The sequence below is a fragment of the Terrapene carolina genome, unplaced genomic scaffold (assembly GCF_002925995.2).
Source record: "Terrapene carolina triunguis isolate 2854851 unplaced genomic scaffold, T_m_triunguis-2.0 Scaffold93, whole genome shotgun sequence".
NCBI classification, from domain to species: Eukaryota; Metazoa; Chordata; order Testudines; family Emydidae; genus Terrapene; species Terrapene triunguis.
The window spans coordinates 17,080,228-17,102,969 of record NW_020664444.1 but is presented as its reverse complement, the minus strand read 5'-3'; the positions used below and the strand labels follow the sequence as shown (position 1 = coordinate 17,102,969).

The 22,742-nt window shown below is 42.6% G+C and overlaps 1 protein-coding gene across 2 annotated transcripts in view; it reads left to right on the top strand.

Moving 5' to 3' along the window:
• Positions 1–22,742, top strand: part of VPS35L (VPS35 endosomal protein sorting factor like) — a 125,213-nt gene that overhangs the window by 24,924 nt on the left and 77,547 nt on the right. For both annotated transcript variants that reach the window (XM_026650619.2, XM_026650618.2), the window contains exons 8-14: positions 808–892; positions 5,645–5,704; positions 13,192–13,288; positions 17,014–17,061; positions 18,196–18,289; positions 21,263–21,340; positions 21,847–21,969. In XM_026650619.2, the coding sequence (XP_026506404.1) occupies positions 808–892; positions 5,645–5,704; positions 13,192–13,288; positions 17,014–17,061; positions 18,196–18,289; positions 21,263–21,340; positions 21,847–21,969 (585 nt within the window). The remainder of the gene's footprint in view (positions 1–807; positions 893–5,644; positions 5,705–13,191; positions 13,289–17,013; positions 17,062–18,195; positions 18,290–21,262; positions 21,341–21,846; positions 21,970–22,742) is intronic.

Here is a 22,742-nt window from a genome sequence, read left to right as displayed (position 1 = left end):
GACACTGTGATATCCCCAGCAGGCCAGTCTGCCTAATGGCCAGTATTGTGCTTTGCTTTCTCTCTGAGGGCTATGGCCAGTGTAGTGCCAGCAGTTACAAGTTACCACACAACTCTTTTTAAGCAACCACACTTATTCTTAAGGTACAAGCATTATAAAGAAAGCAGTTTTTAAAAAAGCAAGCCCCAGAACAGATTGAAATGTACACTAAACATACCAGCAGTCACCCAGCAGTCTTATAGGGTCATAGTAGGCCAAAGTCTTTCCAACCCTTCTGCAATGGTTGGGGTCTCCCTTGGAGGGAAGGTCCTGTCCATTTGCTGAATCAGAAAGAAGGCCCTGTGTTAGTTTAAACTCATCTCCTTTTATACCAAAGCCCTTTCATTACCAGCTGGTCTTTGGAAAACCCAGTCTGAACCAGTATATGCAAACCTTCCGAGGGGATGGTACCCCGCTGCAGGTGTGCCTGAATGATTCACCTTAATCTCCCCTTCTGCCCCACTGTTTTTAGTTCCTGGAGGAGCTGTGGTAACCCACCCCTGCTGAGTTGCATGCAGTCACTGACCCACAATGATACATAAACCATTCAAAAACTTAATACAGTGTGGTCCTCAAAGATGCTGCATGTGATTGCAATATCTGTCACAGCAGGCATCGTGCAGTGTTCTGTCAAATGATTCCAAAGTCTCTAGGGCTTTTTGTATGGCACTTCCCTTTGCTGATTCCATCACTGACTATCTTTAAATTGGGTAAACATAATTTTGTATCCTCCTGGTAAAGCTTTGTTCCTTTTTCTTTCTTTTCTAGTGTTCTAAACTTCTTTCGGACACAACAGTAATCCAGTTTTATCCAAGTAAATTTGTTCTAATTACAGATATACTTGATACATTTGGTAAGTACTTACAATGGACCTATGATGGATCCATTTTTATTAATTTTTTGTAACATTACAAAATATTCTAGAAATAGAACCTGTAAAGAGTTTTAAGGAGTTAACATCAACTGCTTTAAGGATTTAACTTTTACAAAAAATGTAGATAGTTTTACACAGTGTTCCCTGTCTGATCAGTCAAAGATATTAAGTACAAACCAACACATCCTGGAGAGAGAGAGAGAGAGACATGGATAGACATGTTTCTTTGGACTGTCCTCTCTCCCTTCGCTAGGCTTTAAGTGATTTCTGGTCAGGTTATTGTATCTTTGGTTCCTTGAGATCCACTCTCTCTAGCTGTGTCCATTTTGGCTATTTAAAGATAGTGGTGCGGTTGTGATACTATTAAGAGGGATTTTCAGATCGTCTGTTAGCAAGCCATCTTCAAAATACGCAAAGATCTACCTGTCTCCTCAGTCATCCTTTGATGCTGGAGCACTTACTAATTGCCCTCACTCTCAGACCATCTCAGACTTTCACTTTTTTCAGCTCCAGTGCACCTCCGCTCTAGTGAGTTCCTAGATATGTTTCAGGTTGGATTCCGGCTGCTTCTAGGCTTGAAACCTATTGATTAGGGGCACAAATAAACTCATGCTAGATATTGTTGGGGTCAGTTGGCTATCTTGGTGATGCTGGTCTTCTCAGCAGCCTTTAATATGATTGACTGTGGATGGTTGCTTTGGCAATTGAGGGATATAGCTTTTGTGTCAGGAATTGTTCTCCATTAGTTCCTTAGCTATGGGAGTCAATTGCTGGTGATGGATAATGCAGAGTTCTTGCAGGATTTGTCTTACCTGCAAGTTCCTTAGCTTATGTTCAAAGCTTCTTAGCAAAGTCAAAGTATTATAAGTATAATGATATTCTGCACATCTTGTCCAGGGGCCTTACTGACTTCTGGTCTGGAGAGATGCTTAGATGACATTGCTGGCTGGACATGTCAGATCTTTCTCATCCTTAACTCATGGTAGGCGGAAGTGTTGCTAGGTATTAAGAATTGTTATGAGGAGTTTCTTCCCTTCCTTGATGCCTTTACTTACTGACTGAACATGTTTTAAAATAGTGAACCAGGTGAAGAGCTCTAGTTTTATTTTTGTTTTTATCTTGCAGCAGCAACATAAGCCTTTGTAATCATAGGCTGTGTCAACTAAAGTAATTTCTTAGGATTGCTTCCAGCAGTTCTTCTCCCTCACTTACAGATAGTACAGAATGTACCAGCATGTCTGGTCACTGGATTGAGCAGCTGTGCATGGCGAACTGGTGATATCATTTTTAAGCTGATCCTCTTGGGTTTTAAAACTTCTAATGAGGAGGAGCCTGTCAGTATTTTAGAGATTCTCCCTTAGTCTTGTCCTGGTGGGTTTCTGCTTTCTGACACTGTCCACTCCTTTAGGATTGGTGACCTCCTTAGGTCAGTGGGTGATTGAACCTTAGTGGTAGCATCCCCTGTGGATCTCTTTCCTCTCTGGGCAATGTTATTTTTTTTTATCCTCCCTACCTAATTTTGAAAACAACCCAAATTAAGTTTTGAGGCAATCTAATAACCATACAGTCTTGTTTCAATTCCATTCTGCCTCTGTATAAGACTCCCTTGAGGCATCCCTAATGTGCCCATCACCATGGCATCTAAATGTCTGGCTCAAAATTGGGACGCACTAAATCTGTCCATAAAATACTCTACTCTCCACCCTCTCTTTATTTATCTGCTAACATTCAAATTACTAGATCTATTTTTATCATCTGTCCATGAGAGTGCTGTACTTTAATCCTTGTTTGGTGAAGGAAGGCTTATGCAAAAAGTTGGGTCTTGAAATGTGTTCTGAAACCAAAATGATAGCATGTTGTTTTTTATTGTATTTGGCTTTGTATTGTCCATATTATGTTTGTCACTGTTTTCTTGGTGCAGTACCTTAAGTCTCTTTGCCAGGGTATGCAAAACACTATATGCTACGTTTGATTAATGATGTGTTTATTTTCATTAACTGATTCTTCAGATTTTCATGTGGTTCTCTTATTTATAACAATTTTAAGTAATATCAAATATTTAACCTAAAATAGTTGACTGTCCCTTTAATGCTGTGTTTGGGCTCAGAATATTTTTCTGTTTTGTGTTTCTATATTATTAATAATCATGTTTAATTTAGATTCCTAACAAAAATAAGTAAGTACATTACTTTGCGGCTTGTTTTAGAAATGTATTAGTAATCAAAGTAACTTCTGAAAGCCAACAATCAATTCTGTTGCAGGATAATATATTGTTTCACAGAATAACCTTGAAAGATGAATAATCATAAATACATACAATGTGCCATAATACAATGAGTACCACTAAAGTAAAGTCATGAGATAAACATAATTTGTTATGGCTGTATGAATTACCAGTTGTAGAAAACTAAGGACTCTAGGGAGGAAAATAATTGAGATGATTAAATAGTTGGCTATGTTTTATTATTACATAAACAATTGTCTCAGTTGGCTGTCTTCTCCTAGGGAGAGTACATTCACAACAAATACAAGATTAATTCTGTGGAGTTTCAATACTCATTTTGCCTTATAGGTAGATGCTCACACAAATGCAAAAGAAAGAAATATAACTTCAAGGATAACTGGAGATGATGCATCTCTCTGGGTCAGATCGCTAGGTAGTCTCTTGCCATCAGTAAAGCATTTTAAATCAAGTAAATCTATTGATATGGCAGCTATATTAGATTTGGTTTTTGTGAATTATCAACATGATGAAACATTCATCAGCCACACTAAAGTCTGTGGAAATGCCTTACAGATTGCCACTAGCCTGATCTCGACATGTAAGTCTAAGCAAGCAGGAAAAGAACTGGAAAATATTGTTGTCTGGACACAGTTGCTTTTTAAATCCTTATTTGATAATATAAATGTTTTATGCTTAAAACTTCCTGATTCTCTATTGAGGTATAATAACCCTCTCTTAAAGCTCTTGGAGGGATAGCTCAGTGGTTTGAGCATTGGCTTGCTAAACCCAGGGTTGTGAGTTCAATCCTTGAGGGGGCCATTTGGGGATTTAATTGGGGATTGATCCTGCTTTGAGCAGGGGGTTGGACTAGATGATCTCCTGAGGTCCCTTCCAACCCTAATAATCTATGATTCTAATGACCATAACAGTAAGCAAATTTAGGATGAGTTGGAAAATGTAAAGTTGTAATTTCACTAACTTTAAATTGTTATATTCCCAGTCAGATCCAGTGCTTGGATTTGCAGATAATAGCAGCATATTGCTCTTGTCAGTGGCTTATGCCCTGTCTCCCTTCTGGAGCCATCTCATTTGACCCTGTTCTTAGTTGGCAGGAAATCGAATTAGGGCTCAGTATTTAAACACAGTTCCAGTTAAGCCAGCTTCTAATGTGGTATGGATGGGCATTTCTAAGTTTGAACATGATTTGACTCCATCAGCTCACTGACTGGCTAAACTATGTGAAACTGGCTTAGCTGGGACAAAGTTCAAACACAGTTCGTAGCTCCATTGTAGATGGGGGAGCCGCCTTTGACACAGGGCAGATGGGAAGCTCTTAATTTTCCCGTACTATATTTTCATATTCTTTTAATTCACGAAGAAACCTGACTCCTGAGGTCAAGAAGGAGATTCTCATTAATTAAATTAGGTGCTCTGTTTATCCACTCCATAATTAGTATGTAGGACTCCAAAAGTAGGCGAGTTAAACATAGGGTGACCAGAGAGCAAGCGTGAAAAATCGGGACAGGGGCTGGTGGGTAATAGGCACCCATAGAAGACAAAGCCTCAAATATCAGGATTGTCCCTATAAAATCGGGACATCTGGTCACCCTAGTTAAACATTTAGGCAAACAATAATACAGACAGATTAGATTAGGTACATCATTCTTCAAACAATGCTTCAATGGAAGTGTTTTATTTAAAAAAAAATCTAAACACTTTTCTTTAAATCTCCAAAAGGAAAAAGGTGCACTTTATTTGTGTGTTTAACAATGAGAGGCTAAAACAAAACTATGGGAAAGGTCAGGATCTCTAAACTTTGAAATCTAAAACTATATCTTAGGTTAAAATAGTGTGTTACGTAATGTTTCAGGAAATTATCACTCCATCACCTAACGGCTTCCTAAACCTTAACAGTATTTCATTCCATCTCTTCCTGTATGTGGAAGAGTTGAACTATAAAAGCTTTCTTTAATTGGATATAGACTATGAAATGATCAAAATGTTTTTGCTGAATTATTTAATCTAATTAATTAAAAATAATCTTGGATTTCTTTAATAGTGTGGAACTGATTTATTACAGCCTTTAAACTTGAAACGTATTGTTGGTGTTTAACAGGATGTGCTGTGACACAGATGCAGTTGTTTTTCCAGGTTTTATTTTCCCTTTATGTCCTTTTCTACTTATTGACAGTTGCTAACAATAATACAGGATCCCTGCTCAGTGAAGAGGGGGGCACCAAAAGTTATTTCCTGGTCAACAGGAGATGGTTGGAGTAATCTGACCTATCCACTGCCTCTGCTCTTAGTGGAACTAAGCCAAAGAAATTACAGCATGCAAAATCAGTGCAGACCTTCAAATCTCTCAGATTCACTAGATGGCAGCATAATATAATGGAGTTCAAGGAAGTCTTTGCAGATGAGATTCCTGGGCCCTGTAGAAAACCATCATTATTTCACAATTTGCATTTTGCAATTTGCTAAAGATTAACTTCTTATTTTCTTGGCAGGAAAACTAGTATATGAAAGAATTTTATCCATGTGTCTGGATAATCGCGGCTCTTTACCAGGTAACTTTGTGCCTGCCTTGTGCTGCTATTCTTGTAGAAATGTGTAAATTTACCATGTTTACCAAGCTAGGTTTGGGATTGTGAGGAATTCCAACAATACGTATCCTGAAACAAATTCAGTTTTGCTTCCAAGCTTTATAAAAGAAAAACACATGGGAAGACTTTAGTGCATACCTCGATTCCTATGGGGGAGAACTAGAGTTTTTAAATGGGGCCAAGCCAATGGTGGAGTAGAAAAATATGACCTGGTTAATGTCCTCTGAAAAGAAATTAGTTTGCTTGTGTTTGCTGAGTTTGGATTTAGTTGCTGTTCCTAGTTTTTAAACAAGGGAAAATGTCCATAACAGGTTACTTTAATCACTCCCATAACTTTACATAAGTTTACTTCCTAACTATAGATAACCCAACATAAAACTTGTCACAGTAAAATGTACTCGTTTCCAGTTTTAATGGTTCTGAACATTAGCAGGGTCTGTTTGTGGGGCAGGGGAGGGTGCGTAACTTCTAGGGCAGGAGGAAGTGGAAGACAACAGTTGGGAGACAGCTAGGGTGGGATTACTATTCCCACTCACTCCAATCCTAAAACAAGGAAAAAAACCTGTGTCCTCTTCCCTCCTCATACTCTCGTATGCTGAGCTGCTTCCTACAGTTTTTCAGCATGCTTATAACATGATTTTATCTGTCTGCACAGATAAAAAATAAACCATATTACCACACTGTTTGGCCACAACCATGTTTAAATATGGTTATTTTCATGTTGTAGATGAGCCCCTCCAAATTTCGTTATAAAATAAAAGTATTTACCTTTTGATTTCATCACAAACAGCTTGCAATACTAAACCAGTAGCATCGTGAGAAACAAGTCAGTAATAATATTTTCTTTGGTGAGCTTTCTTTTTTCTCATTGCTATTTAACACTCCACCCTCTAAGGACAGCTCTCTCTGGGTGAAGCAAGAGTCAAAATATCTTGGAAAGAAATCTCTACCAGCAATGATATCAGGAATGAAATTTTCCGGTAACATACACACACTCTCACAATTTCTTATGCAGAACCCTGCCTTGAGCAGCTGTATGAAATGAGAACAAAGTCATTGGTATTTGTACTCATTCTTTCTGTTCCAATAAGGTTAGAACTTCTGATTTAGCACCAGAGTTCTCTGCCTCCAGGAAACCAAACTACAGTGTAGCTCTTGCTCATTGAAGGATACCTGAGTTATGTTTATCTGTGAGGGCACAATTGCAATGCTTTTGTGCAATGAATTTAATTTGTTCAGCATTTGCTAATGAAACCAATATATTATAGAAAAGAACCTGTCAACAAAGCTGATTTTCCTTTAAGTGGTAATCATTGCCTTTACTTTAAGCAGATGATCAAAGTGTATTTCCAGTATGTTCAAGATCACTAATTCTGTGATGACTTTTTGCTATAGTTTGAGGGATTAGCATTTTGAGGGTTGTGTTAATATCAACTATGTTCGGGTTAGCACTATTCTTAACTGACTTGGCAGTTACAGCACACTTGAAATAAAGACGTCACATTCCCATAGTGCTGTGTTATGTAAAAAGCCTCTAGCTGTGGGGGGTGGGGAATTGCACTGTTTCTCTAAAATTTCGACACAGGCTTAGTGTTCTGAGGAACAACAACAAGCACAGCAGCAGAATAATAAGTAGAAATGGAAAAGAAAATTCTGCTTCCAGTCAATTTCATTAAAATGCTTTTGCTTGTACATATATTTCCTGGTTCCTGACAGAAAGGCATGCAGATTATGGATAGAACTTTGTTCCTTCACCGTTGTTACTAAAATTGTAAGTCCAGTGGACAAAATTGGGGGAAGAAAAAGCAAAGGTCAACCACTGCTTGCTTAATATTGACTAATACATACCTTGGAGTGAGAAATATCTGTCTAAAGCTGTGTAGATAGAGAAGAGCCCTTTGAAATACTTTCCATATACTGCTAAAAGCTGATTCATCAAAAGGTGTAAATTACAAAGATTGAAATATAAACAGACACAGAACAGAGAAATGAAGTCTTCTCCCCTGAGAAGACTGTGCCTGTGCTTTTTAAGATTACTAGGTTGGTGAAGATGCCACTTTTTTTAATGGTTTACTGTGAAACATCAGGGTGCAAATTAAACAGAAAGCAAGCTCCAAATGGGGTGGGTTGTGCAAATAAAGGTTCCAGTCTTACTGCAAAACACTGTTAAGATTGCTTTGAACTAATGGTAGCAGGGACAGACTCATAGGCTTCAAGGGTGGTCACAATCTTGCAAATATCTTGGGACCCAGTGGAAGATCTGCACTGAGGACTTCTGGGTTTGGGGCCCTTTACCTGGTAAAGTCCCAGCTCAGTGCCAAAGATTCTCCTTCCTCCTCCTCCCCCCACTTTTTAAGCAGGATGATTCTGGGAGGAGATAGGAAGGCCAGAAAGAGAGGCTGAATAATACTGCAACATAGAAATTATAGAGATGTAGGGCTGGAAGGGACCACAAGAGATGTCTAGTCCATCCCCCCCATGTCGAGGCAGGATTAAGTATGCCTATCCCATCCCTGACAGAAGTTTGTCTAACCTTTTCTTAATAATCTCCAGTGACAGAGATTCCACAACCTCCACACTTAACCTGTTCCAGTGCTTAACTATACTTAAAGTTAGAAAGATTTTTCTTAATATCTAACCTAAATATCCATTGCTACAAATTAAACAGATTACTTCTTGTCCTCCCCTTAGTGCACACAGAAAACAATTGATCACTGTCCTCTATATAACAGCCCTTAACAGATTTTGAGTATTTTTATCAGATCCCTACTCATTCCTCTGTTCTGTAGGCTAAACATGCCAGTTCTTTCAACCTTTCCTCAGAGGTCAAGTTTTCTAAACCTCTTATCATTTTTGTTGCTCTCCTCTGGACTCTCTCTGGTTTTTTCACATCTTTCCTAAAGTGTGGCACCCAAAATTGGATACAATGCTCCAGCTGAGGCCTCACCCATGCTGAATAGAGCAGAACTATTACCTCCCATGTCTTAAATGTGACACTGCTATTAACACCTCCCAGAATATTTGCCTTTTTTGCAACAGAATCACATTGTTGACTCACATTCAATGCCCATATAGCTATGTCTGTTGCCACTTTCTGTATCCAAGATTTGTTGGGAGGGAAGTGGAGGGTATTCATCTTGTATAAGCACAAGTATAGGTATCAGCAAAAGGATGGGTCTGGAATTATCCATCACTAGTTAGCATTTCCCATGAAGCTGAATTTGATTAAGGATTTTGCACTTTTGCTACAGCTCTCAAATTTAACTGTGGCAGTATTATGAGGCTTCCATTTCTAGATTATTAAACACTCCTTTGGAATATAGACATTTCCTTGTCAGCATTATTATTCAACGTGTGTCAAAGAGTACCTTTCCTTGAAATGTGGAATATTCCACCAATACTTGGCAATGCAGCTGCCACACAGAGCAAGTCTGCCTTTTTTTTAAACTTTGTCAGTAATGATGAAACCGTTTGAAAGTATTGTGTGCCAATGGTGTAAAACCAGCAGGGTTTGGGGGTACTTTAAAAATTAAACTATAGGGAATCTTACAAGTAAATTTGTAAGACTTCAGACAGAGACCTCAGTCTGTGTCAGGAACACTGCATATTCATTGTAATGTGTTCGTAGATCTTGGTCCTTAAGTGTTAGGTTTGCTTGTTGGTTCAGAACTTTGACTCTGGGTGTTTGCTTCTGGTAATGTTGGTTGATGTCTCGCAAATTATTTTTTTTATACACCTGAAGTAAGCTAGGCAACATCTTTGTTAGTTGAGTACATTGAGACACAGAAGTTCAGTGGCTTGTCTGAAGTCACACACTGGGCTCATGTCCTATCTGGTAATAGAGCTCAGGAGTTGTGACTGCCAGTCACAGTTTTTAACCACTGAACTAGACCCCATTCCCTCCCTAATGACTTGAGAGAGTTTAATTTTAACCAACAGGATTTCAGTATGCAGGTTAAGAAAGTTTGGGGTGTAGCCCAGTGGGCTAGCTTGCCTTTATTATATTAACTGCTTTGCATTCTATTCTGCTTTTATTATATTCAACAGTAATTCAAGGAACCTACAGGCATGTATCCTGTAAGACAGGAGTGGGGAACCTTTTTTCTATCGGGCCACTGACCCACAGAAAAAATCAGTCGCGGACCCCACACAGCCCGTGGGGGGGGCACGGAGGCTCAAGGCTTCCCCCCACAGCAGGGTGAACCAGCAGTCATGGCTCCAGCCCTGTGGTGGGGTGTGGAGGCTCGGGGCTTTCCCTAGGCTCCAGGGTGGGGCCAGAAATGAGGGGTTCAGGGTGTGGGAGGGGGCTCCAGGCTGGGACATGGGGTTGGGGTGTGGGAGGGGATGAGGGCTCCTGCTAAGGGTGTGGGCTCTGGGGTGGGCCTGGGGATGAGGGGCTTGGGGTGCTGGAGGGGGCTCCGGGCGGGGGCAAAGGGATTTGGAGTGTGGGAGCTGACTCAGGGTTGGGATTGGGGTGCAGGAGGAGGTTCAGGGTGTGGGGTCTGGGAGGGAGTTTGAGTGTGGCAGGGGATTCTGACCTGGGGCGGGGGGTTCAGGGTGCGAGCTCTGTCCGGCGCTTACCTCAGGCGCCTCCTGGTCGGTCGTGCAACGGAGCTAAGGCAGGCGCCCTGCCTGCCCTGGCTCTGTGCTGTTCCCAGAAGTGGCCCCCCATGTCCAGTCCCTAGGCGGAGGGGCCAGGTGACGCTGTGCGGTGCACACTGCCTGTGCCTGCAGGCGCTGCCCCCACAGCTCCCATCAGCCATGGTTCCCGGCGGATGGGAGCTGCGGAGCCAGCACTGGGGGTGGGGGCAGTGCGCAGAGCTTCCCTGATCACCCCAGCTCCTAGGGGCTGCAGAGACGTGTGTCGTTTCTGGGAGCTGCATGGAGCTGACTGGACTTTTAACGGCCTGGCAACCCCAGCTTCCCCCTGCAGCAAGGCGAGCCGGCACTCATGGCTCCAGCCCTGCAGGGGTGCGCCGAGACCTGGGGCTTCCGGCCCACAGTGCGGAGACTTGCCATGGCCCGGATGAAATGAAGAAGCAGGCTGGCAAGTTAGCATAAGGCTTGAGGCCTATGAACTTTGACAGATAAGTGGCCCAACTGAAACTCCAAGTATTGAGGGGTGACAGGTTCTTGTCCCAAAATCAGGCCCAGTATTATTCAAATTATTATATAGTTGGGAACCCCGATGTGCACAGTTGCAACATTCACACTATAGGAACTCCTCTATATTTACAAATAGTTTATTACTATATTTACCACAGTCACAAACACCCAACTCAGTAAGATAGATAAAGTTGCTGCAGAATGTACATCTGCACATCCATATACTCACACCATCCCTTGTAGAGTGAGCTGAAATGTTAGCCATCATCTTCCTCATCACCATCACCTTCCCCCTCATTACCAGTGGCCATCATTCTGGCACCTCCCAAAGACTACATCTCCTTCCGCTTCTAGGCTGCGAGGCGACTTTTATATGTTATGCTGATGCCACTATGTTTGATGCATATTCAGTAGGAGATTTCCCCCCCTTTTTCCTTATTTGTATATCCTCACCTTACTAATGTTGGAGTGTCCTCCGAACGGTTAGTATATCAGTGATTTCAATTTATTATTACACCTCTACCTCGATATAATGCTGTCTTTGGGAGCCAAAAAATCTTACCGCGTTATAGGTGAAACCGTGTAATATTGAACTTGCTTTGCTCCACTGGAGTGCACAGCCCCACCCCCCCGGAGCACTGCTTTATCGCGTTATATCCAAATTCGTGTTCTCTCGGGTGGCGTTATGTCAAGGTAGTGGTGTATATACATCAATTCGTTACCATGGCCCTCTTGTGGTTAGGTATCTGCGGATATAGCGCATGTACCTGTTATTAATCAGTTGAGAAAAGTACTAGTGTACTAGAGACAAAGAAACAGCTGAGGAAAAAGAGGAAGTCCCTGGTGAGTTGCAGTGTTTCTGACTAGCATCAAATTCTGACTGAGAGATTAGTTAAATTAGTTCCTATCCCGGGTAGGGAGATTGTTCCCATGCGCCCATCGGGGTCCCATCTGTGGGTGCTAATCTGTAGCCCGATCTATTGATTTATGTATTAATTTCTTAAGAATCCCCAGTTATCTCTTTGAGGGTTGACGGGGGCAACACTTCTTGTTCTAGTCACAATCCCACTACTCAAAAAGTGAGATTTTTAGGCTTCTACAGGGGAGGAGGTTAGGGGTTGCCAGGTGTCTGATTTTTTTTTTGACCAGGAAGCCCGGCTAAAAAGGGACCCTGGCGGCTCCGGTCAACACTGCTGACCAGGCCATTAAAAGTCCGGTTGTCGGCGCAGGTAGGCCCCATACCCAGCTCCACGCGACTCCTGGGAAGCTGCTGGCATCTCCCTCTGGCTCCTAGGTGGAGGGGCGATGACGGGGGCTCTGCGCACTGCCCCAGCACCAGCTCAGCAGCTCCCATTGGCCAGGAACTGTGGCCAGTGGGAGCTGAGGGGCCGATGCCTGTATGCATGGGCAGAGCCATGTGGTCGCGCCTCCGCTTAGGAGCCGGATGGAGATATTGCTGCTTCCGGGGAGCCCGCATCCCAAACCCCCTCCTGCGCACCAACCCCCTGTCCCAGCCCTGAGCCCCTCTCCTGAACCCCAAACCCTGGCCCCAGCCCAGAGCCTGCACCCCCAGCCGGAACCCTCATCCCCCACACTCCAACCCTCTGCCCCTCTGCCCCAGAGCACTCTCCTCCACCCCAAGCCCCTAATCTCCAGCCCAGAGTCCGCACCACCTCCTGCACCCCAACTCCCTGCCTCAGCCCAGAGCCCCCTCCTGCACCCTAAACCCCTCATCCTCCTGCACCACCCCAGAGCCCGCACTCGGAGCCCTCACCCCCTGTCGTACCCCAGCCCAGTGAAAATGAGTGAGTGAGCGAGGGTGGGGGAGAGCGAGCGACGGGGGGGGGGTGGAGTGAGAGGGGGTGGGGTCTTGGAGAAAGGATGGGGTAGGGGGTGGGGCAAGTTGGCAACCCTAGAGGAGGTGAGAGTAAGGAGCGGGAGGGTGTGAGAGGACAAAAGCAGAGAGGACAATAAAGAGCAGTATTTCTCAGCTCTTCTGTATGAGAATTTCATAGGAGTTACATGTCTAGCTCTAAAATAACAACATATATTATGAGCTATTGGGTTGACATCAGAAATTAGACCAAATGAAATAAATCAATATTACTATAAAATAGAAGTGGAGCTCTGGTTACCTAGCATTGCTGCTCACTCTGGGTTTGCAGTCAAGCAGTCGTCCGTATTGCTGGAAAGGAGATCCTAGAATTACATTGTCCAGTTCATTACCGTATGTTTAACTTCTTTTTAAAAGGAAATACTCAATGTGCCCTTTTAAATAAATGTAACTAATGTAATTTAATTCAGACCTAAATGTAATATACTTGGCTCTGGCTTTGTTTTTACAGATAATTTTACTCCAGAAAGTGTTAATGATACTGCCAAAGAAACCTGTTTAAACTGGTTCTTCAAGATTGCTTCAATCAGAGAGCTCATTCCCAGATTGTATCCTTTTCAAATGAGTTTGACTGTCAAAATGGTACACTATTATGCCTGAAGTTTTGAAAGGAATTAAAGTAATATGAGAACGCAGTGAAGTTTATGTTGAAAATCTAAACAATGATTATCACCTCAGGTTTTAGTCTGAAAATATCTATCTTACGTACTTACATGCCCCCCATCACAACAGTATTTAAATACCTCTCAATCTTTAATGTATTTATCTTCACCAACACCCCGGTGAGGTAGTGAAGTACTGTTATTACCATCTTTTTAACAGATGGGGAACTAACTGAGGCACAGAGAGGCTAGGTGACTTGACCCAGGTCATACAGTCAGATTCTGATGGAGCAGGAAATTGAACATCAGTCTCCCAAGACATAGGCTAGACCACCCTAATAGCTGGACCATTTTTCTCTTCAAAATAGGAAGGCAAATGGAGCTCACAATTGTTTTATTATAATTGTACAATTTTTGTTACTATAGTGTCTGTCCAGGACCCTATTGTGCTGGGCACTATAGAAACAGAACAAGACAGTCCCTGCCCCAGGTTTTGCATTGAGAGTGAATTCCAACTTGGACTAAAGCTTAATTGTGTAGTAGTTGAATCAGAAATCCAAGTGTCTATAGGGTTTTAATGGTAACACAAAAACAACAAGGAGTCTGGTGGCACCTTAAAGACTAACAGATTTATTTGGGCAAAAGCTTTCGTGAGTAAAAAACCTCACTTCTTCAGATGCATAGAGTGAAAGTTACAGATGCAGGCATTATATACTGACACATGGAGAGCAGGGAGTTACTTCGCAAGTGGAGAACCAGTGTTGACAGGGCCAATTCAATCAGGGTGGATGTAGTCCACTCCCAATAATAGATGAGGAGGTGTCAATTCCAGGAGAGGAAAAGCTGCTTCTGTAATGAGCCAGCCACTCCCAGTCCCTATTCAAGCCCAGATTAATGGTGTTAAATTTGCAAATGAATTTTAGTTCTGCTATTTCTCTTTGAAGTCTGTTTCTGAAGTTTTTTTGTTCAATGATAGTGACTTTTAAATCTGTAATAGAATGACCAGGGAGATTGAAGTGTTCACTTACTGGCTTATGTATGTTACCATTCCTGATGTCCGATTTGTGTCCATTTATTCTTTTGCGGAGGGACTGTCCGGTTTGGCCAGTGTACATGGCAGAGGGGCATTGCTGGCACATGGTGGCATATATAACGTTAGTGGATGTGCAGGTGAATGAGCCCTTGGTGTTGTGGCTGATGTGGTTGGGTCCTCTGATGGTGTCGCCAGAGTAGATATGGGGACAGAGTAGGCAACGAGGTTTGCTACAGGGATTGGTTCCTGGGTTGGTGTTTCTGTGGTGTGGTGTGTAGTTGCTGGTGAGTATTTGCTTCAGATTGGGGGGTTGTCTGTAAGCGAGGACTGGCCTGCCTCCCAAGGTCCGTGAGAGTGAGGGATCATTTTCCAGGATAGGTTGTAGATCGTGGATAATGCTCTGGAGAGGTTTTAGCTGGGGGCTGTATGTGATGGCCAGTGGTGTTCTGTTATTGTCCTTGTTGGGCCTGTCCTGTAGTAGGTGATTTCTGGGTACCCATCTTGCTCTGTCAATCTGTTTCCTCACTTCCCCAGGTGACTTCCAAAATTTCTGGTAACCCCATATTGATCTTCTCCTCCCAGCCCTTTCTTCTCCCTTTTTATATTGACCCCTTTAGTTTTGTTTGGATTCTGAGCTTTGAAGTGTTTTCGAATTCTTTGAATCATGTGGTACTGAGTGCCGCGGGGCGGGGGTGTGGCAGCACATGATGATGATGATTGTTTATTAAGTTGAGTTTACATGCTATAAACTGGACATATTTGAAAACTAAATGGGAAAGCTATAAAAGCCACAAAACAAGTAGTGCAGTTAATGATATTAGGTGTTAGAATACCCTTACCATGTGGTGTCCAAGAGAAATTAATTTCATAGCCAGGGAGTTGTCACAGTTCAGGGCAACTGTACTTGTATTTCCCCTCAGTGGTTTAGCAAGGGCACCCACTCTTGGCCTTCAGCTCCCCAGCTGTTTCCTCTCTTGGGTGGAGACTCGTGTGTGTGCATGTCTGTCTCTCTCTCTCTCTTCTGACTGTGATAGTCTCAGATTGCACAGTTCCCCTGCCTTCACTGTGTAATTCCAGCACAGAAAGGTTGCACAAGGGTACCTGCTTGCTCTCTCTTCAGAGATGGATAACAATGTAATTGTTAGAGAAGTTACCATGCAGCTCTTTCTAAGCAAGCCTACTTTATTCTTAAGATATGAAGCATTACAGAGCAATCATATTAAAAACAATAAAAGAATTTACACGCACACTAATAAGCTTACCAGTGTTCATCCCAGCTCTCACATGGACTCTGGCAAGTCCAGTCTTAATACCCCATCCAAGGGTCATCCTTATGGTTACAAGTTCATCAGAGCATCCCGATTCAGAACAAGCCCCCAGTCTTATGAGGCCTCATAGGCCAAGTCTTTCCAATCCTCCCCTAAGGACTGAGGCCCTGCGTGGACCAGAAGTCCTTTTGCTGGAGACAGGTTAACCCCTCCCCAGACTTTTATCCAAAAGTATTTCCTTTGTCTGTTAGTCTCTGGAGATTCCAATCTGAACCGGTATATGCATCTCTTTCCAGGGGCTGACTTCAAAGGGTTGACAATGGAGGAAGTACATTAGCATTCCTCCTCCCTACTAGAAAAGGTACATACACTGCCACATAGGGTTGCCAACTTTCTACTTGCACAAAACCGAACACCCCTGCCCGACCCCTCCTCTGAGCCCCACCCCTTCTCTGAGGCTCCACCCCCACTCCCTCCCTCCCTCCCTCGGTCGCTCACTCTCCGCACCCTCACTCGCTTGCTCATTTTCACAGGGCTGGCTCAGGGGTGTTGGTGTGTGGGAGGGGGTGAGGGCTCTGGTGGGCTAGGCATGTGGGATTTGGGGCGTAGGAGGGGGCTGAGGGGTTTGGAGTGTGGGAGGGAGCTCTGGGTTGGGGCAGGGGGATGGGATGTGTGAGGGCTCTGGATGGGGGTGCAGACTCTGGGGTGGGGCTGGGGATGAGGGGTTGGGGTATAGGAGGGTGCTGTGGGCTGGGACCGAGGGGTTCGGATGATGGCAGGGGTTTGGGGTGCGGGAGGAGGTCAGAGGTGCAGGCTCTGGGCGGTGCTTACCTCAAGCAGCTCCTGGAAGCTGTGGCATGTCCTCCCTCTGGCTCCTACGCGGAGGTGCGGCCTGGTGGCTCTGAGTGCTGCCCCGTCCACAGACGCTGCCCCCACAGCTCCCATTGGCTGTGGTTCCCGGCCAATGGGAGCTGTAGAGCTGGCGCTTGGGGTAGGGGCAGCATACAGAGGTGTAGGTGCTGGAGGGGGGACATGCCGCTGCTTCTGGAAGCCATGTGAAGCCTACCTTAGCTCCATTGCCCTGCTGACTGGACTTTTAACAGCCTGGTCAGCAGTGCTGGCCGGAGCCACCAGGTGTTCTGGTCGAAAACTGGACACCTGGCAACCCTACTGCCACAACAACACATTAATGTACATACAGTGTACCCCAAATGGGGTTAAATTAAACCTTATTGAATTAGGGCTATCTTAATTCCATAAGGTTTGCTCAGTATATTACAGGATATTTTCAGTCTGTCACAGGAGTAGTTTTGTTTTTCTTACAAGGAGTACATCTTGGAATTTTTTTCCTTAACTCGGTTTTGTTGTAGCTATGTGGAAGCAGCAATATTGAAATGCAACAAGTTTCTGTCCAAAACGTAAGGCTAACATGCAGTTAATAAATATGGATAGCCAACGAATGTGTACATGTTAAAGTAGTATGTAGAGAATTAAGTATGCAAGTTCCATTATATAATGGCAGGAATCTTCTGTGCTTTTGGAGGGGGCAATATTGATTGCTTTGGGCTCCTGATACGAATCCCATCAAGGTAGAATATTAGCACAGCTGATGACATACTGATGCATCCACTTTAGAGCACTTGCATAACTGTAGTCTGAATGGAAGGTCAGGCATTTTGGGGAGAGGAGGAGGGGTTTACAAAACTGAAAGGAAAGCAAAATTGATGGGAGGTGGCTGAAGGTAAAGGAGAGGGTAACACAGCGAGAGAAATAGGTAGGTCAGTAACCAGGCTAAAAGCAAGGTGGGGAAAAAAGGCAGAGGCAATGAGCCTGGAAAGCAGCTGGGGAATAGGCTCCAAGCAGAACGGAATCGATATTGTTTTAAAAATAGCCCTTCAAGACTAATGGGCCTTTTCAGTTAATTGCTAAAATGAATACTATAATCTCAATGGCTCTACAATGACAGCCTGATTATTTTTGGGCCTCCCAGTATGGGCCTGATCACACTTTTGCCAGTGCAGGTGTGTGCTGGAGGGGCAGGAGGAGTATTAGCAGCCCACACCACATGCATGCAACAGCTCTGTGGTGAGTCCCCCTTTATAACCATAGCAGGTGAAATTGGGAGTGAAGTGGGGCCAGTGGATCTGTGACTGACTAGGAGATTCCCTGGCCATCATAGATCCACTGCCTCTGAGGCTTTTGGGCTGCTGCATCCCTGAGACTGCATTGCAACCAGAGAGAAGCTCCAGCTTCTCCAGTCTAGAGGAAAGGCTTCTTTCCTTCCATCAGTCCCCCAGCTCTTTGCAACTCTCCAGTCCATAGCCTGGCTGCTCCTAAGGGTAAGTAGCATAATTCATGTCTAATATGTTACTTAAAAGACTAGTGAAATTTTACTTCTAAATTAGACTTCGTGCTAATATGACTTTCCTTGGTTCCTCGAATTTTTGCTGAGATGTAAATTTAATAAGGCAGCCTTTCAAGTTATAGTATGTGTTGTGGTGCTCTGATCAATTCTTAAACTTCAACATTTAATTTTTAAAAAATCTTAACAGGGGAATTTCAGAATGTCTCCCGCGACTAACGGCTATGATTAGAGGAATTGGAGATCCACTGGTTGCAGTCTATGCAAGAGCGTACCTGTGCAGGGTAGGCTACCATTTAACATTATTTAAAGTGAGCTTATATCAATGGTATATTTCTCTCGTACTGCAGCCTCACCTGCCACTAAAGGAAGATTTTAATTAGTGGCAGCTTTTCTCTGACCCAAAAAGCGTTCCTGTTCCTCCTCTTAGAAAATTGCAAGACAGGATAACTTTTCCATTATAATCACAATTTGAAAACCTGCTGCATAATTGCCTATAATAATCATAGTAATTAAAAACTAATTTTCCAAGCTTGTCCTGCCAGTACTCCCTCCTGAGGGAAGAGGAAAATTGGGGACTGAGTCATAAAGAAAACTTGTAGCTTTGTGGTATTACAGACTGTTATATGAGTGCTAAGCATGGCTTTTCAGAGGTACCGTACAAGCTTTCCTTCTACTTGAATTCATTGTCTCCCTGTTCATGCCATGGGAGCATCTGCTTTTGGAGGATGGCTTGATGAGCTTCATCATGAAAAAGTGTTAATTTGATGTCATGTTTTAAAAACTAGGGGGTTGCACACTTTGTATCTTGTGTAGGCCAAGCTTATTACATGCACTACTAGAGGCTCCTTAGTTTCCCCTATAGGCTCCCTGTGTGCCACTCTCCCTTCCTCTTCTATTTCAGGAACTTGCTGCAACTCCCTCCAATCGCCCCCTGTCAGGGCTTCTGTGTGCACCCCAAATCCCCCTCCTCCCATACCATGGTCCCCCATTCCTCCCTCCATGTTAGGTGCTCTGTGTGTCCCTCCTTCCCTCATATAAGGTCCTTCCAATTTTCCAATAAGGGAGTTCTGTGTTTCCCCCATTCCAGGATCCCCATTCTTCCCCCAATGGCAGTGGTTCCTAGACTGGGGTTCGTGAAATGTTACAGGGGGTTCTGGGAAAAAATTCCCTAATGGCAGACAGAGCTGTCCCTAGAATCCCAGGCAGCACAGGGCCAGCAGCCTGGAGCCCCTGGACGTCCAAGAGCTAAGCAGATCAAAGCAAGCATATCTATCACACTGAGGAGATTTTAAACTTCAAGACTCCTTATAAGAAATGGAAAGGGAGGTGGATATTTTTTGCTGTTTTTAAACTTAAATAGGCAGCTAGTATTGTTTTTAAAATTATTATGAAGAACGAGTTTAAGCTTTGTTGTAACATGCGTTGTTTGCCTGGACTGCTCAAGACCTGAATGCTTGTATAGGAGGAATTCTTTGAGTTGGCTTCTTAAATACCTTCATGTTGCTTCACATCTGATGCTCCTTGATGAGATATAGGAGCCTTGTCTTATAACAGGCTTAGTCAAAGTGATACAAGCTACGAAAGTGAGGTCTTGGGAAGAGTGTTGCTGTTTTAATAATGTAATAAAAATACTGTGATGATAAATAATAATAAATAGTGTGTAATAAGCATGTCATAAAAACAAATTTTATATTTCCAAGATCACTGCTTTTATAATTTATACTTGGGTAAAGGAGAAAATCCCTGGAAATATTCATTTTAGGAGGGGATTCGTGAGACTTGACATTTTAGTGAAAGGGGTTCACAGGTTGTTAAAGTTTGGGAACCACTGCCCTATGGTAAGGGCTCTTTGTGCATCCCCATCCCCCCTCTCCTCACAGCAGGGTCCCCCATTCTTCTCCCGATGCCAGAGTCTCTGTCTGCCCTGCCCCCAGTTGCTCCCCAAGGAGTTCTGTGTGTCCCATTCTCCCTCCCCCTATGCCTGGTGTGTGTGCCCCCGGCCCCTCCCCAGAGCAGAGGTGAGATGGGGGTTCCTGTTGTGCTGGAAGGTATTAATGGTTGCCATCATCCACTTGTTTGATCAACAGACAGTTGCATAGGTGCTGAAAGCTGTGGCTGTGCTAGTCAGATGGCAGCAGCTACATATATCCCCTTTTCCCCCCTTTCAGTTTCCCAGTTTTCCCCAAAATCAGTGGGGTTCTGACAACTGATGTCTAGACAGTCCCTGAAATTTTGGAATAAATAATGAAGCTGTAGTGCAGGCACAAATAATATCTGTAAAGCAGCAGCATCGCTGTATAGAGGTATCTCTGCTGTTGAATTGAATCAAAGAACCAGCTCTCTCTATGGAAAGTTAATAGGGCAATGTATTTTTCTAAAGCTTATATGACTCAAATAGAAACAAAATATAAAGGCTAGAGATGCTTGGTCTGGGCGAGTGCTGGGTACCTGCAGCTCCTGACAAAGTCAGTCAGAGTGGCAGGCGCCTCTCATGATCAGGCCTTGGGTGAGCAAAGTGATAGAAGAGGAGTCTTAGAAGCTGGGTTTTTTTGTTTTGTTTTTGTTTTTTAACATAACTGACTTATTGCTTTTTCATGAGTCATTTGTGTTCCAGTTTTTCTTCTCTTACACTTGCACATAACAATTTTTTCTACCTTTTTTCTTTTCTAAAAAAAAATTATAGTAAAGAAATTATGGTAAAAAAATACAACAACCCTGCATTAAAAAATCATTATTTAGGTTGCAAAATCAAGCACTCAAGAATTAGGAAAGGCCAGACTTAAAATTGCCTGTGACCCCTTAATTCACCCCCCTACAATAGTCTTTAATTACCCGGTCCTGTACTATTTTTTTCCACAGGACCCCTACTTCATTCAGTGCAAAGAATGGATGCACCAAAGGGCAGCCTTAAATCTGGCTTTTCCTAACATTATAATGCTAGGTTTTTTAAATTTATTTTTGTAGTGCTCTTACTGGTCATGAACACCATACTAGGACCTGTTCTCAACAACCTCGTTTAAACATAGTAGTAGCTAGCACAGTTCTGGTCTCAGTGGACGGGGCCATAATATCACTTCCTAGTGAGGCAGGGGTAATGATGGGCAAAAAGCACTCTGTTCAGTACTCTGCTGTAGTATCTTCATCTTATTGATATGTGTGTGAATATACTTATTCCCTGGAGAATAACTCTATTTCGTAGCTGGAGGAGGATGGTAAGTGGTACAGATACAATTTTTCTCTTTCTTTGAATCTAGGTTGGGATGGAAGTGGCTCCTCATCTTAAAGAAAGCCTTAACAAGAATTTTTTTGACTTCCTTCTAACATTTAAGCAAGTAAGCAAATATGTTTGTATTGCCTGAGTGATGAAATAAGGACGTTCCTTGAGTAACCTATGATGAAAATGTTTTTTACAAATCCCTTTAAAAGTGCTTGAATCTAGAGTTGTAAATATTTTTGTAACTGTAAATCTGAAAAAAAAATATAATTTCACCATCTAACAGATGTCACCAGCAAAATTGATGTTTACTAGACTGCATTATTTACCTTTACTCTGGTATTTCTTATATTTAGAATGGGAAATACTGCACATATTGTGGTAAATTTATCTACTGTACATGGTGTATGCCCAAATTTTAAATAGTGCCCACTGTATATTTCTTCCGAATTCAGGAAAATATGCAGAATACTTGTAGAGCATATTGTGTAATTCAGTGACCCTGGTCTCTCAAAGCTTTCAGTTAACCTATAACTTGAAGTTTTGTTTACAGTTTCTCATAGCCCCAGCCAGACACGTTTTTCCCCATGATGGCAGCTCTTTCATCTTTTACTTCCTTTACAGATGCATGGAGATACTGTTCAGAATCAGCTGGTAGTGCAGTGTGTGGAGATTCCATTGTATTTGACTCTCTACTCTCCTGCTATAGATTGGATTTTACAGTGTATTGCGTACCGTGCTCCCGAGGTAAAATGACATATTCACCATGTAAATAAATGCTTGATAGTTAACTGGAACAAAGAACATATACAATATCTGATTTTTAAAAGATATTATAGATTCCTATGGTAATTGTTCACTGCTAGGCTACTTAGTACATATTGATGCAGGACCTAGGATGCTATATTCAAACTTGAATTGAAAAATGACCAAAGCTTATGTGAGTGATATTATTAACAGATATAGTGCTGTATATATACACGGGGCTTTATATAGCTAGCTAAGATACATGCAATGCTCTGAAGTGCCTACATTCTAAGTAACCATCAATTCTACATTCTAAGTAACCATAAATAGTTTCCAGTGAGAGTGCTTGAAAAGGCAAAAAGGCCAATGTGAAAGGACTAGTAAGTGTAAAAACAAAACCATAGTGAAGGAGGCATAAGTGGGTTCATAATTATTTTTAGTTGTAGATATTAAGTTTAAAATTATAAGGCAAAGTTGAAGGATAAATGTAATATTACACAACGGACTAAAATAAGTCAACTTCATTATTCCACAAAGCTGATGAAAACTTGGAAGTTTCTTATAAAAACTAAGTTCTAGATTTCCCTTTCATATAGTTTTAATATAAACAGAGGTGCAGAAACAGAACTGTGGGTATAAGTAAATAAAAAGCAGGCAACTTCTTCTCTGTCCGATATGACTCTTGGGATAAAAATATAGTACTAGCGGTAATCAAAATTTGCACCAGAACAAGTGATTGGGAAATTTTATCTCAACCACAATAATAATAATAA